This window comes from Mytilus californianus, unplaced genomic scaffold, assembly GCF_021869535.1.
Source record: "Mytilus californianus isolate M0D057914Y unplaced genomic scaffold, xbMytCali1.0.p SCAF_10, whole genome shotgun sequence".
Taxonomy (NCBI): Eukaryota; Metazoa; Mollusca; class Bivalvia; order Mytilida; family Mytilidae; genus Mytilus; species Mytilus californianus.
In genome coordinates this window covers 25109402-25126640 of record NW_026262582.1, presented here as the reverse complement: position 1 = coordinate 25126640, position 17239 = coordinate 25109402, and the positions used below count along the sequence as shown (strand labels likewise).

The 17239-nt window shown below is 31.8% G+C and overlaps 1 protein-coding gene across 1 annotated transcript in view; it reads left to right on the top strand.

Moving 5' to 3' along the window:
* The first annotated feature begins 2057 nt into the window (after positions 1-2057).
* LOC127717823 (caspase-7-like) overlaps positions 2058-17239 on the top strand; it is a 41502-nt gene continuing 26320 nt past the window's right edge. Inside the window, exons 1-3 of the mRNA XM_052223669.1 lie at positions 2058-2157; positions 14537-14910; positions 16162-16403. Coding sequence (XP_052079629.1) covers positions 14606-14910; positions 16162-16403 — 547 coding nt within the window. The 5' untranslated portion in view covers positions 2058-2157; positions 14537-14605. The remainder of the gene's footprint in view (positions 2158-14536; positions 14911-16161; positions 16404-17239) is intronic.

Below are 17239 nucleotides of genomic sequence, written 5' to 3'. Positions count from 1 at the left end.
TCAACCCCTCCCCTCCGTCTTCCCCTAAAAAAACTTGGGATAGATAGGTTTGGATAAATCTAAATGATAATTGTACTTATATGTCTTATATGTATACAAAAAATTGCTTATATAACACATTTTTGCATCGTTTGTTTACGTTTCCTTGTTGTGATGATTTTCGGTTTCACAAGCGTGTATTTTCCCGTAAAATGCTTATATTCTTACGTCATCGTTCTATGACGTCGGGTAGCTCATTCTAAAAAAGCATATGTAATGACGCGGGAGTACGATCGGAACAGCCCAAACAATATATTCATATTTTACACCACTGCAGCACGATTTGTGAATAACAACTACACAGACCGAACACCTGGCTGTGTCACAAATATGGTCAAAACTCTAAAATGGGAAAGCCTCGAAGAACTGAGGAAAACAAACAGACTATGCATGCTATTTAAGATCCAGCATGATCTTACAGTCGGAAAGCAAGCCCTTAGAAACGACCGTTGTTGCTAAATTACTATCGGCCCCGCTTCCTCAGAAATATCGACACATCGAAGTGGCACATTTGCGTATTACAGCGTATTAAGTGGCACAAATTTGACATATCATAGTCAAAGTTATGTTACATAACATAATTTAAATTCAGCATAGCTTCCCGAGAAGTTAAGAAAGAAAATTACGATTTTAATTTCCAGTGACCGATTTTTTTGGTCAACACCTAGACTTTGAAGACACATTTTGAGAGAAAAAATTAGTTTAATCCATAATTGAGTGGATCAATATATTTCGTATATACTCAAGAATGTTCACTTAAAAGCAAATTAGTTTTAGTTCATGCAAAAAACTACAAATTCCAAAAAACGGGCTTCACTTTTTTTGGTAAAAAAATGCCCATATATGGTAATCACATGACTTCCATTGTTGCTTTAAGAAATGGGGTCAAACCGGGGTCAGCTTTCCGACTGAACACTGTAGAGGGATTCAGGGCTGCCCTAAAGATATGCTCTGAAAGGAAGTAGGCAACACCAGTTGTACATAATTTTAATTGTATTATATTGAAAACGTTTTAATGTAAATAGCCAAGAGAGAACTTACCCGACACTGCGTCAAGTTTTCGCGCGGAACCAATTACATTCAGTTTTGAATCCGGTTCCTTACCTGGAAGAAGAAGAAGAAGAAGAAGTTGCAAAATTTTTTAGTCAAGGATTCATCATTTATTTGACCATGCCTCACGCTTATACCTTAATGAGACACGAACGTGATTCTTAAATTGAAATCTTTCAAAACTCAAAAATTCTTCTTCTTACAATTAAGTTTTGTGATGATTTATGCTTAAAATTATCATATGTTTCAAATATATATTTACCTTGTATGAACAGAATTTAAAAAAAACAACATAAATTGTGCTGTGGTGGCAGAGTTGGGTTTAGAAAAATCGGAAAACATTTCATTAAGAGAAACACTTTCAATATAAAAATATAAAAATCATGTTTGTCATTAATGTTTTTGAAGATTCTGAATTTTAGCCAAAAAGTTTCCTACATTAGAATTTGTCATGTCTTGCATCCAAATCAATATTTAAAAAAATCTAGCCATTATCCAAACGAAGACTATGTTATTTTGAAATTCTTGCTGGGCTATAATTTGTGCTGTGGTCTCGAATATGAGACGCAGTATGACAGTTCTGAGGATAAAATTTTTAAAAAATCATTTTAATTTATTCATTTATTTTTATTTTTATTTTTGATATTTTTATTTTTTTTCTATTTTCTTTAGTTTTTTTAGATTGTGTCGGTTTTTTTTCAGGCGGTGAGCAATGCCTCTTTTTTTAATAAAATCATTATAAACTAAACATTGTATAGTAATTGATATTTAATAGATATGGGGTTTGGTGCAAAAACTATTCGGTTTATAAGTTTAAACAATCGTTTTAGCGGTAGAATTTTATTACCTTTTATATTACTCCAAATGTTGGAGGTGTGCCTTGATTGGCGGAGATAAACAGATACAAATACAGTTCTTATCCGTCATTGGTACACATTTAATATATGCAATTCCGAATAATCTATTTTTAGAATTTTATTTTTTCCAACTCAGTTTACGAATGACATGAACACAGACCAGATGAAGGACTCAAATGTAAATAAGAAGAACAGATAGGCGACATCAAAGGTGATCACATTCAATATACTGTAGTTTTACATCCCTGTTACAAAACAAAATAAAGAAAATGAGGCAAACAAAAAATACAGAACAGAGAATTATAAAGGGCCAAACAAGAAAACAATACAGAATTTCAGAAATGAAGACCAACTCACCCCTTTCCTGAATGTTTTGATCCTGATTTGCCATTTCTTGATTCGATTATCAATAAGTTAAATAAGCAATCTCAAATTCACATTTTGTGTATTTTGTCTGGCAAAACAGTCGTTGGACATCAGACTAATCTCGGACTAACCTGCAATAATAACAAACCCTATATTGATTTTTTATTTTTTTTATCAATACTTGTACATTAATTATATACGAGTATTGTTGACAATACTAGTATACAAGTATTGTGGTTTCCAAGTTCAGTTGATCCAGATCTTCTTTTGCTCAATCAGTTAGAGCACTGCCTTTAGATCCCAAGATTGAGGGTTTGAATCCCACTGATACCATGTATACATGTAGGTTCACAGTATTTGCTCTGCCAGCATTTACTACTGGTACACATGAGTGTATGTAAGTGCTTTCAGTGGCTGTCATTGGTTCATGTCTGTCATATTTGTTTTTTTGGAAACTGTCATAAAGTAACCATTAGTTTTCTCAATTGAATAGTTTCATATTTTTCATGTCAGGGCCTTTTATAGCCTACCATACGGTAAGTATTTTTCTCATTGTTGAAAGCTGTACAGTTGCCTATAATTGCTTACATCCACTTCATTTACACTTTTGTGGATAGTTGTGTCATTGGCAATCATACAACATCAGAGATGCAGCTAATCGTCGGACCTGTTGGTCCAAGGGGGCAGAATTTGAGCAGGTCCAGCAAATGGGGCTTTTGTGCAAGACCGAGTGACCGGCATGTGTTTTGATAGCCTGGGTCTGGCAAAAGTTAAATATCTGTAAGTCCTGAATAACTTTTATCAAGAAAATCCTTTATTATCTTATCAAATTGTTTTTAACTTTCAGAAATCGTCTGGTAAACATTTCTGTTCCCGTCTCTGTCGCTTAATCTGGAGAACCAGTTCATATTCTGGACTTTTTTTCATATCTTTTCCTGTAAAATATATTTAGTATATATAACAATATATTAAATGTATTAGTTTTTTTTAGTAAGTTTGTTACTTCATTAGAACTTGATGAAATTTGTTATCCATGTATTGCATTAAATTAAGCATTCCACATGCATTAACATACTTTTTGGTTATATCTACTTGATTAATGTATATATTTCCATGTAGATGCATTGTTTCAATTTATTAATTTAAATTGCTCAACTCTGGGACTATTATACTATGTCCAAGTTAACTGTGTTAAATATATAGATCTTTTTATTGAGAAACACTGAATTTCATAAACATGATAACAGAGTACATTTTAAATTTAATTTTAAATGATATAACTTTTTTTCCTTTTTGATATGAAAATATTTTTTTTAATAATTGCTAGATATTTAACTGTTTTTTTCTGTCAAGAGGACTTATATGATTGTGCAACTAGATATGATAAAATTAAACAACTTTGAATTTGAACTGCTACTTTTATTGTATTCCCAGGTACAAATTGAACAATATAAAAAAATAAGATACATATAGCCCTTTGTATTATAGTAAAAACCAAACATTGAAGCGCTGCAAGCGAACGAGCATTTCTCTTTCAAATCTCACCACTTCTCCCCTCAGTTTCAAAAAGAGAAGTCACTTCTCCCTATGATTCTGAAGTAGTGTGAGGCTCTGTGAGCCCTAATATTACTATTGTGACCGGTAGCATGGCTGAATGGCCAATTAAATTTACGGAGGGGTCTAAGAATGATTTATATTAGTTGTACTGTTTTATGTAGTATATTATACATGTTATAAAAATGAAAGAATTCAATTGAATGTTAGTAAAATCCTAAAAATTTAGGCAAGAATGACGATATCCACTTAAGCAGCAGTCACTGTCAGTCAGGGGTACTACTTGTACAAGCAATTTTTATTTACTGAAGAAGTAATATTAATATACTTATATAAGTAAATTTGTAGGATACTTATACAAGTGTATTTTATTTACTTGTATAGTTAAAAAAAATGGCTTAGTTATGTCCCTTAGACATTCAGATTTTTTTACTTATATAAGTGAAAAAGTCATCCTATCTTCTTTTCTTGAATTCTTAAGACTTCTTTGCTCTAATAGAATTTTAAATTGTCTGTCCTTTGCAGATGTCTTAACTAATCATGTAAGTGTAATTTCATGGTCAATGAAAATCTCATTTGTCTGTTATCTTCAGAACACTGCTCATTTACAAGCCCCCAATGAGCAATTTTTGAAGGCCTTGCCCAAATACTTAAGATCTTTGCGCAATCAGTTTCTTTGTTGAATTAATGAGATAAAACATTGAAATCTAATAAAAAATTATGAGCTAACCTGGGAAAAATCATTAAAGGCATGTTTTTACATCTCAAAACTTGAGAATTTTTGTGGGATTGTAAAAAAAATTTACTTATACAAGTGAATTTTTGAGAAAATTAAGGGGAGATTATTCAAACATTATAATTAACTTATATAAGTATATTTTTTTTACTTCTTCAAGTAAATAAAGATTACTTAAAATTGAGAATGGAAATGGGGAATGTGTCAAAGAGACAACAACCCGACCATAGAACAGACAACAGCCGAAGGCCACCAATGAGTCTTCAATGCAGCGAGAAAATCCCGCACCCGGAGGCGTCCTTCAGCTGGCCCCTAAACAAATATGTATACTAGTTCAGTGGTAATGGACGCCATACTAAACTCCAAATTATACACAAGAAACTAAAATTAAAAATGATACAAGACTAACAAAGGCCAGACGCTCCTGACTTGGGACAGGCGCAAAAATGCGGCAGGGTTAAACATGTTTTTTGAGATCTCAACCCTCCCCCTATACCTCTAGCCAATGTAGAAAAAACAAACGTACAACAGTACGCACAGTAAAACTAAGTTTAAGAGAAGTCTGAGTCCGATGTCAGAATAGGAAACAAAAGAAAATAAACAAAATGACAATAATACATAAATAACAACAGACTACTAGCAGTTACTGACATGCCAGCTCCAGACCTTAATTAAACTGATTGAAAGATTATGTCTTCATCATATGAATATCAGGCACAATCCCTCCTGTTAGGGGTTTAGTATTATACCGTCATAAAATATATGAGAAGAACATAACCCATGTCATGCCAACAACTGGTTTTAGAATAAATATGTTTAATTCCGATGCAAAAAATTCCGATTGTACAAGTAGTACCCCTGACTGACTGTAAAGACATCCTATCTTGTTTGTTTCAACTGTATAATAAGCAAATACAAGAAAAATAGTATCAAAATGTAGGTATGGCAAAAAGTTGATAGGTCTGTCAAAACTGTCTACCTTGCAGGCCCCAATGTCTGACAGGGAAAAAAAGTTATCTGCATCTCTGCAATATCTTCTATATTCTTTTATAATAACAAATTTTTAAGGTGAGTTCAGGGGTATTTTTATAGCGTTCTTTGGTGAAAAAAGAACAAATGTAGGGCTAACTGAACATAGAATTGTGTTTTAGTCTATTCAGAGTATGTACACGAGGTTCATGTAAGTATAACATGTATGTTAAATGTAGATTCTTATATACAGTCAGAGCTCTGACATAAACAAGTCAGAATAAAATGCCTTCCATAGGTCAGATATAATTTGATGTAAGTGTTGTCTCCCTTCTTGCACTCAACAGAATATGACTTGTACAGGTCAGTTTATGTCAGACTTTAATTAATCATAAAATGACTTCCACAGGTCAGCTTTTGCACAAAATATTGTGACTTAATATCTTCATATTCTAATAAGATTTATGCCCCTTTTTAATGCATTTTGACTTCGAGAGGTCATTTTTGTTCTGATTTGAAGCAGTCATTACTACCACTTTGTTATCAATCTCCATAAAAATATGGTGATTACTAGTTTCGAATTAAAGAGTTTTAAAAAGTGGGGCTCATCTGACATCATACCTTCTCCTTTCCAGAATCTAAACATAATATATTTATCTCATCACTTTCAATTATTTCAAAATACAAAGAAAAACCAGGTGAGAAAAAATGGATCATACAATTTTCTGAATATCAAAAGATTTACAAAATACAATATTGGATACATTTACTAGTACCATGACAATACTTCAAATCTTCCAAGGAAAAACAAGACACTTATTCATGATAAGACTATGTTAATAAAAGATATATTCTCATCCACTTTAAGCTAAATTTATTAAGAGCAAAACATTTATTATTTTAATATTTCATTGAGGTAAATACTGTTGTGCAAACTGACTCAAACAAGTCACATTATGTTCTGACTTCAAGGAGTCAGTCATACTAAATGTATTACAACTTTTAAGTCTAGTATTGTCATATTGATTTAAAAATGTATAGGTAAGCCAGATAAAAGACTGAGGAAATAAGGTCCCCATAAGTCACAATAATGAGGACTATAAAAAAGTTTATTTGGTATATTCAATATTAAATGTATTTTGTTTTAAACAGGTCAAATCATGTTCTGACTTAAAAGAGTCAGTCCAAAACTAAAATAAATTTATTGAAATATTTAAGCCGGGCATTGCCATATGATATTAAATGAATGTATGGGAACGTCAGATAAAAGACACAGGATATATATGTTAAGATCCCCTAAAATAAATAATCATTTGACTTAATTGTTTCTAAAAATTTATCAAATAATAAACTCGAAAATAGCAGATTCAGAAGCAGTCTGAAAGCAAGGACTTTCTTGGATTAAAGGAAGTACACCTAGCTTTGATTGGAAATTTTGTTCTGTAAACTGACTTTAACAGGTCAAATCATGTTCTGACCTCAAAGAGTCAGTCAAAACTAAACTTATTACAACTTTTAAGTCTAGTATTGTCATATTGATTTAAAAATGTATGGGAGAGCCAGATAAAAAACAGAGGAAATAAGGTCCCCTAAAGTCACAATAATGAGGATTATATAAAAAAGTTTATTTGGTATATTCAATATTTAAATGTATTTTGTTTTAATCAGGTCAAATTATGTTCTGACTTCAAAGAGTTAGTCAATAACTATACTTTAACTAATTATTGCAACTTCTAAGTCTGGCATTGTCATATGCATTTAAGAATGTATGGGAAAAAACAGATAAAAGGCACCCAATAATAAAGTCACAATAATGAGGACTATAAAAAAGTTTGTTTGGTATATGTAATATTCAAATGTATTTTGTTTACAAGTTTCATCAAATTATCTTAAAATTTTATTCTATTTCTGTATTTTCATGACTTTTCTTTTCTGTTAAGTTAACACATGGAACTTTTGGTTGTAAAAAATATTATTTTAAAGACCATTTGACTGAATGTTTCTAAAAAAACTTATCAATTAACATGATTAATTAACTCAACAGTAGCAGATTCAGATAAAGGGAAAAAAGGGGGGGCTTAGAGGAAGAAGACCTAGTTTTGATTGGAAATTTTGTTCTGTAAACTGACTTTAACAGGTCAAATCATGTTCTGACTTCAAAGAGTCAAACAAAACTAAACTTATTTCAACTTTTAAGTCTAGGATTTTCATATTGATTTTAAAATGCATGGGAAAGCCAGATGAAATAAGGTCCCCTTATGTCACAATAATGAGGACTATAAAAAAGTTTATTTGGTATATTCAATAGGAAATATATGTAAGATCCCCTAAAATAAATAACCATTTGACTTAATTGTTTCTAAAAAATTATCAAATAATAAACTCAAAAATGGCAGATTCAGAAGCAGGGCTTAAAGGAAGTACACCTAGCTTTAATTGGAAATTTTGTTCTGCAAACTGACTTGAACAGGTCAAATTATGTTCTGACAAATTGACTTAAACAGGTCAAATCATGTTCTGACTTTAAAAAATCAGTCAAAAACTAAATTTATTGAAATGTTTAAGTCAGGCATTGCCATATGATATTAATGATATGTATGGAAAAGTCAGATAAAATACACACGAAATACATGCAAGATCCTCTAAGATAAATAACCATTTGACTTAATTGTTTCTTAAAACTTATCAATTAATAAACTCAACAGTGGCAGATTCAGAAGGGGACTAAGAGGAAGAACACATAGCTTTGATTGGAAATTGTGTTCTGTAAACTGACTCAAGCAGGTCAAATCATGTTCTGACTTATACGAGTCTGTCAAACACTAAATGGATTGCAACTGTAACAGTCTGGCATTGTCATGATTGTGATGTGATTGTTAGAATGTATGGATACAAGTAGGAAAAAAGATTACAAATATTAAGTCACAATTATTAGAAATATATAAAAGTTTATTTGGTATATATTTGATATCTTAATATTTCATTGAGGTAAATCCTGTTGTGCAAACTGACTTGAACAAGTCACATTATGTTCTGACTTCAAAAAGTCAGTCAAAAACTATACTTTTACTAATTATTGCAACTTTTAAGTCTGGAATTGTCATATGCATTTAAGAATGTATGGGAAAATCAGATAAAAGACACCCAATAATAAAGTCACATTAATGAGGACTATAAAAAAGATTATTTGGTATATTTAATATTCAAATGTATTTTGTTTACAAATTTCATCAAATTATCTTAAAATTTTATTCTATTTCTGCATTTTCATGACTTTTTTTTCTGTTAAGTTAACATATGGAACTTTTGGTTATAAAAAATATTATTTTAAAAACCATTTGACTGAATTGTTTCTAAACAAACTTATCAATTAATTAACTCAACAGTAGCAGATTCATATTAGGGGGGGGGGGCTTAGAGGAAAAGACCAGTTTTGATTGGAAATTTTGTTCTGTAAACTGACTCAAACAAGTCAAAATCATGTTCTGACTTCAAAGAGTCAAACAAAACTTAACGTATTATAACTTTTAAGTCTAGTATTGTCATATTGATTTAAAAATATATAGGTGAGCCAGATAAAAGACAGAGGAAATAAGGTCGCCATAAGTCACAATAATGAGGACTATAAAAAAGTTTATTTGGTATATTCAATATTAAATGTATTTTGTTTTAAACAGGTCAAATCATGTTCTGACTTAAAACAGTCAGTCCAAAACTAAAATAAATTTATTGAAATATTTAGGCTGGGCATTGCCATATGTTATTTAATGAATGTATGGGAACGTCAGATAAAAGACACAGGAAATATAAGTAAGATCCCCTAAAATAAATAACCATTTGACTTAGTTGTTTCTAAAAATTTATCAAATAATAAACTCAAAAATGACAGATTCAGAAGCAGGGCTTAAAGGAAGTACACCTAGCATTGATTGGAAATTTTGTTCTGTAAACTGACTTTAACAGGTCAAATCATGTTCTGACTTCAAAGAGTCAAACAAAACTAAACTTATTACAACTTTTAAGTCTAGTATTGTCATATTGATTTAAAAATGTATGGGTGAGCCAGATAAAAGACAGAGGAAATAAAGTCCCCATAAGTCACAATAATGAGGACTATAAAAAAGTTTATTTGGTATATTAAATATTAAATGTATTTTGTTTTAAACAGGTCAAATCATGTTCTGACTTAAAAGAGTCAGTCCAAAACTAAAATAAATTTATTGAAATATTTAAGCTGGGCATTGCCATATGTTATTTAATGAATGTATGGGAACGTCAGATAAAAGACTCAAGAAATATATGAAAGATCCCCTAAAATAAATAACCATTTGACTTAATTGTTTATAAAAATTTATCAAACAATAAACTCAAAAATGGCAGATTCAGAAGCAGGGCTTAAAGGAAGTACACCTAGCTTTGATTGGAAATTTTGTTCTGCAAATTGACTTAAACAGGTCAAGTCATGTTCTGACTTTAAAAAATCAGTCAAAAACTAAATTTATTGAAATTATTAAGTCAGGCATTGCCATTTGATATTAATGATAATGTATCGAAAAATCAATTAATAAACTCAACAGTGGCAGATTCAGAAGGGGGCTAAGAGGAAGAACACATAGCTTTGATTGGAAATCTTGTTCTGCAAACTGACTCAAACAGGTCAAATCATGTTCTGACTTAAAAGAGTCCGTCAAAAACTAAATGGATATGCATAAAATCTGGTTCATAATTTTTGAAAAGATGGAGAGATTAATGAGTCTATATTTTGTTATTCCGACTCACAAATGTCACTATGTGACAAATTTCGGGAATTTTTCTCTCCTTTTGACTGATTCCTATATGTTGTATGGGTGCCATAACTATCACTACAACATGTACAAAGTCAGCACATTTTAAGGGACGACATTAAAAGACCAATGTAGGATAAAAAAACTTAAATCAAATAGTTTGGGGGTGGGGTTAAAATTGCTGCAAGTTTTGTTTATCCAAAATCGATTTTACATAAATCCATATTGGTCAATCAATCTTTCCCAAATTAAGTTAAGAGGGGGGTGGGTGGGTCAGTGAAAAAACTATGTGATGTGAATTAAGTTTTTTATCCTACATTGAACTTTTGATGTCGTCCCTAATGACTTGACCTATTACAGTATTTCTGTCTGAATTTTGTATGAATATTCTGTATTTACTTATTTAACTACATGTATGTGATTGCAAGTGTATTAATTAGCTTTGTTTATTACTTATATTAAACTAAACCTCTATTAATCAATTATCTTTACTCTGGTTATTGATTATATTAGAAAAACTCTGCCTATTACTATATGACTGTAATCTGCTCTGATTGTTAACATCCTGGATTGCATATCTGCATGACCATTAAACTCATGGTATGCCCATTTTATTTGAGGATATAAAAGTATTGTTTTTTCAATATAACATTTTCAGACACATTGAATCTGTGAACATGGTGAAGACAACTTTCAATTTGACTTTAGAAATTAAAGAGTTTGTAAGCAAAATGTTGGGGAAATTTAATTATAATTAAGAATGTTTAAAATTAGTTAAGAAAAAAGCCAACATTATTAATGTTAAAAAAATTTTGAGGAGAAAAAAAATACAAATTCAGACCAAATATGGCGACTTTGTTGTCCTTCAAGAAGCTGTACATATAATCCATAATATTTTCACTGTTTTTTTAAATACATGTAAAAGTTGAAAGATAACTATGTATTGATTTTTTTTTTAAATAGCTTTTTTCACAACACTTATAACTTTGTAATTTATGTTCCATTGTACACTTGTTATTCTTAATATCTTTAAAAATTGTTGTTTGGGAACAAAATCTTGTCAGGGTTTCTTATGGTACTAGCATGACAAGTGCATTCATATTCTAAAATACTCTAAACATTAAAAAAAGTCAGTATTTTCAGATCATTCTGAGTCTTTCTGACCTTATTAAGTCAGAACATTCAGACTTTTATAAGTCAGAACATTCTGACTTCCAATGTTCTTCTCACTTCTGTAGAAACAAAGACTATCTATGTCTCAAATAAGAGGTAAATGCTTCATGTGGCTAAGCATCTAGGGTAAGAATTATAGATGTGTAATTTCAGAGGAAAACAAATATGCCAAAAAATTTTTTTTTATATATAGATTAGACCGTTGGTTTTTCCGTTTGAATGGTTTTACACTAGTAATTTTTTGAGGCCCTTTATAGCTTGCTGTTCGGTGTGAGCCAATGCTCCGTGTTGAAGGCCGTACCTTGACCTATAATGGTTTACTTTTATAAATTGTAACTTGGATGGAGAGTTGTCTCATTGGCACTCATACCACATCTTCCTATATCCATGTAATTAATAAGATGTGATGCATGTGAGAGCAAAATAATACTGAATATACAATTCTGTTTGCACAAACACTGATAAATATAATATGTAAAGGTGGTCTCTCACCAGATTTAAATAAACAAGAAATAATTGTAACAGGATGCTGTTACGAAGTCTCCCAAACAAAGCTCCCATAATTCGTCATTCCCATGGTTGCCTGACATTGGGCAAGTTCCAGTACAAATTGGTTTTGTCTAGTAAAGTGATATGCATGAGTGACACCTAGGGTTTGACCCTGCATGTCATTCAAATCTTCTTGAAATGACGAACAGGAATATCATATGGTTTACCTTTAGGGGTGGTGATCCAGAACATTTCAAAAAGGGGGATGGGGATGACCCCAATGGACTTCCCCTATATTTCATTTGATTTGTTTTATTGTCCTGTGCAAGAATGTATATGGTTTAGGGGTGGGGATCTCGACCGTTTACAAGTTTTCAAACGTGAGAGGGTGGGGTGACCCTCAGGGACTTCACCTTTATTTCATTTAATTTGTCTTATTGACCCTTTCAAGAATATATATGGTTAAGGGGTGGGGATCCCGGCCGTTTACAAGTTTTCACACAGGAGGGGGTGGGGGTGACCCCAAGGGACTTCCCCTATATTTCATTTGATATGTTTTATTGTCCTATTCAAGAATATATATGGTTTTAGGGTGGGGATCTCGACCGTTTACAAGTTTTCAAACAGGAGGGGTAGGGGTGACCCCCAGGGACCTCCCCAACATATCATTTGATTTGTTAAATTGTCCCATACAAGAATATATATGGTTTAGGGGTGGGGATCTCTACCATTTACAAAATATAAGAACATTTGCAAATGGCAGGGGGTGGGGGTAAACCTGGAGACTAGCCCGGTACATTTCATTCAAATCAATTTGACATTATAAAGAGGAATAGAGAAATGACAGGGATAGGGGTGATCCCTGGAGACTTGCCCTACATTTCATTTGATTTGTTTTATCATGTCCCATGATCATAAATGAAGACCAGGTGTGTGCATCACTTATTGTTCTCAAGTTGTAAATTTAAAAATAAAAAAAAACCCTTGGGTTCTTTAGTTAAACCCCTCCCTTCCTTTTTCTTTTATTAAAATTTTTCCCATTTTCATTTCATTATCATCATATCAATATTCACAATGATCGTTTTTCTCATTGGGAGAAACGAATCAGAAAGGTTAAAAAATCAATTCGTGATTGAGTTTAAAAATAGAAAAATCACGTGACGATGTTCAGCTCGAAGCAATAATTTTACTTTTTAAATTGCACTGACTGGTTAATAATGTTAATATTGTTTAAGACAACACGAGTTATCTCCCGAAAATAACAATTCATTATCACAACAACATTTTCTGACCTGAACAAGTCAGAATTGTCAAACACCAGGTCATCTCAAAGACCACGCGTCCGTATTTACAGGTCGCGCGCCTTCATGAAACAGCAAAAAAATCACTTGCAAGGAACTTCTTTATAGGCAAAAAATATAAAAATGCCCATGAAAATATGGAGGTAATATGAATTACCTTTCTAAAAATGCCCACAATGACCTAGATTTTCACTAAAAATCGTAAATAATCAATATAATATTCAATGACTTCTCGTTCGAGACACTTCCAAAACAACGACTCTCAAACACGTGATCTCTTGCAAAAAACCACTTGATCGTATGTGTCGTAGATCGGCGGCAAATTCAAATAACTTCTGGTTTGACGGACTCGAGTGAAAACTACGCAAAACAAAAATTGACGCGTACAGGTCAGAATTTCAAAACACTTTCTGACTTGAAGAAGTCATTTTATTCTGACTTGTTTATGTCAGAGCTCTGACTGATATATGGCGTCCTTCTTAGGCTTTGGAAATTAACAAAGTCATTTTCTAATTACAATAAAACATGGGCTACACGTGATTGACGTCGCAATTGAAATCAAATTTTATTGAAAGTTGACCTGAAAAATGACCAGCTAACACGACTTACATGATAAAATAATATGCATATAGTTCAAGATAAAAAATTAAAAGTGCTTTTTTGTCTTATATCTGAAAACTTATAATAGATAGAAAGAAACTTAAATGTACAAAAATTATCAGCAAGACAAGATCTACAATTAAGACAAATGGCGGAAATTGTCTGACGACTCATTATTGGAGTTATTGCCCTGTAATTACGATTTTTACCATTTTTTTGCATTTTGCCTTATTTGGTATAATTTATAGTAGATAGATAGAAACTTAAATCTACTAACAAGTCAAATTTTGCTGATATAATTAGTAGACTTACTCTTTATATGAGATTTTTTACCCTCTTTTGTGTTTGGAGCAAAAGCTAAATAACATCATGAAGATAGAGAGAAACTAAACAGACTTCAATGATCAGCAATATAAGATACAAAAAAAATCAGAGATTTTTGTCATTAATTCTATTCTCGTCCACAATGTTGGAGAGTGTCCTTTGTTGAATATACATATTGATCAAGGTGAGCGACACAGGCTCTTGAGAGCCTCTAGTTACTTTTATTGCTTAAACGACCTTGACTTTATTTCTTCATACTTGAGCACAATTAGAATTCATTTTATTTCTTTGTAGGTATGAGGAAATATACTTTGATTATTGTGAATCATAAAAAAGAAGTTGAGTTGTGATTTCAAGGACAAAATGGCTAATTTAAGGTTAAGACATATATTAGTGGAAATTTGCAGTGACCTTGGTAGTGATGACCTTGAGAAATTAAAATTTCTGCTTAGAGATGTGACTGGATCGGCAAAATTAGAAAAGGCAACCATGGCAATAGACATATTTAGTGCCATTGAAAATAATAAACATGTTGCGTTACATGATGGTAGTTATTTAGCAGAGTGTTTTTTATTAATTGGACGGAAAGATTTAGTGAGAAAGTTAGAGTTAGATCCCAGACGTGTAGAGGTTGGCATGGAAACAGATCCCAGACTTTTACCATTAAGGTTAGTAAACAGGATCATAGCTAGGTTCTAAGGGAGATTATTTGGGGTCATGGCATAATCTGCACTGTTAGCCACTAGTCCGATGTCCCAGACTAATAAAATTTTATTCAGACTAGCAAGTATTTTCTAAGAAAAATGTCAGAATATTGATCTTTGGACTAGTCATTGCTAGTAGTTGGAATAGATTTTCATGCAGACTGCATTCTGGCACTCTGACTTTTATAGTCATAATTCAATCGGAATCTCCACTTACATGACTTAAATGTTCTTGAATATTTTTTTTCTTCAGAAAGAGGTTTGTCCAAATATGTCAATTATCAAAAAAGATCATAATTCTCGGTAGATTACAATATACAAAATGGACTGTGACAATGTGCATCCAAGAATATTCATGTTACACATGTTACATAGTTCATGTAAAAAGTTCACCGTCTCTGACAACATACATGTATTGCTGTAACTTATACGTCTTAAACTTCTCATTTCATTAGTGTTACCATTTTGTTACCGAAGATATATTCCTCATAATATAATCATGATAATGATGATATATATTCTTTAATTCTATTGTAACAGTGTCATAAAATCATTACATATTAATTTACCAAAAATGAATAAAAGGTCGTTATTTGATATATATACATCATGTACATGTAAATCTATTACATAAATGAACGGAAATAAACGGTAGTTAACCATCTATCCATTCTTTTTTTTTTATATAAAAAATTACTTAAATTGTTTGATTGATTGATTATAATTTGCAATGATTGATAATTGCAAAAAGGGGAAACAAAATCGGTAAAATATTTAATTTTAAGGAAAACCTTTTGACACCTCTTTGTAAAATTATGCAAAACAGTAAAATTAAGAATGGAAATGGGAAATGTGTCAAAGAGACAACAACCCAACCAAAGAGCAGAAAACAGTGTCTTTAAACAACCGTTAAATAATCATTTTGAATTGTACAAACTTTTTGGTGAACACATAATACAGTACTCCTTTTGTATGGATCTGTATGTTTAAATGATGTTTGGGTAATTCTACTAAATATTACATACATGTATATATTAATGGCATGCACAAGTATTACATAATGAAAGGGTGATACTAATTAAATTCCTACATTATTTACATGTACATATAAATTAAAAACCACTTATAATCCATCTGAATTGTAACACCTATTCTAGTCATCCTGCCATGCATTAATAGTTTCAGAGTAAAATATTTTTCTATTATTTGTTTCAGAATTTTACTTTACAAGATATCAGAAGATTTATCGGACAAAGAATTTGAACAGTTGAAATATCATTCTAGTAAAGCATTAGGAATTAAGAGAGGACAACTGCAGAAAGTAAAACATGTGTTTGACCTGTTTGTTCTATTAGAAAAAAACTTATTAATATCTCCAACTAGTATAAATGTACTCAAAGACATGTTGAAAGCACTACATCGTGGAGATTTATTGGAGCTTGTTGTTGAATATCAAGGTAAAGCAAGGCCGTAACTAGGCATATTATTTTAGTGAGGCAGAATTGTTCGCCGAGCTGAGCGAGCTGAGCGAGTTGGAAAAAAAAATGAGATGAGCAAAGCGAGGCGAAAAATTTTGGCAGGGTATGGGATAAAGTATGGGATAAATGGTTCAAAATCCTGCTTTCTGGGCATTTCCAAAGAGCTTGACATTGTTTTAATTTTTATTTATATTTTTCATATTTTAAGACATGTACATGTACTAACACCGATTTTTAACAACTTTATTTAAATATATATGTCAGATAAACATCCATATATCAATTTGAGTATGCCGCCAGAACATAGAACAAACATCGACTCAGTAGAAATTAACGGTTATTCAAATTGGAGTATGCCAATTTTTCTATGGCCGGTTTCGTTAAATCATTTTGGAATATTTGGTCTGCTGACATCCTTATCGCGATGAACATTGAGCATTGCAAGACCGCTCATTCTTTCGCCACTCATGCATGCTCTTTCCCAAGTTTTCAGTCATCTCAGGGTAGAAAAAGAACATTCACAGCAGACGCTTGTCACTGGGAGAGTTAATAGAAGCACAAGAACACGTATTACGTTTGGGTAAAAATCTTGATGTGCGTATACATGAGCTTGCTGAAGGGAATTGGGAACAGATTCCTTATCTGCGAACTTTGTTTTCCATCTTAAAATCTCCTGCTGCCAGTCTTCAATGTCTGGCAAATCTGGGTTGTATATGTTTCATTTATTTCATCTATGCATTCGTCTGTCAGGTAGTCAAACTTTCCAGGTAAAAGGTATTAACCAATCATCATTTGTCGCTGTTATTGTGGGAATC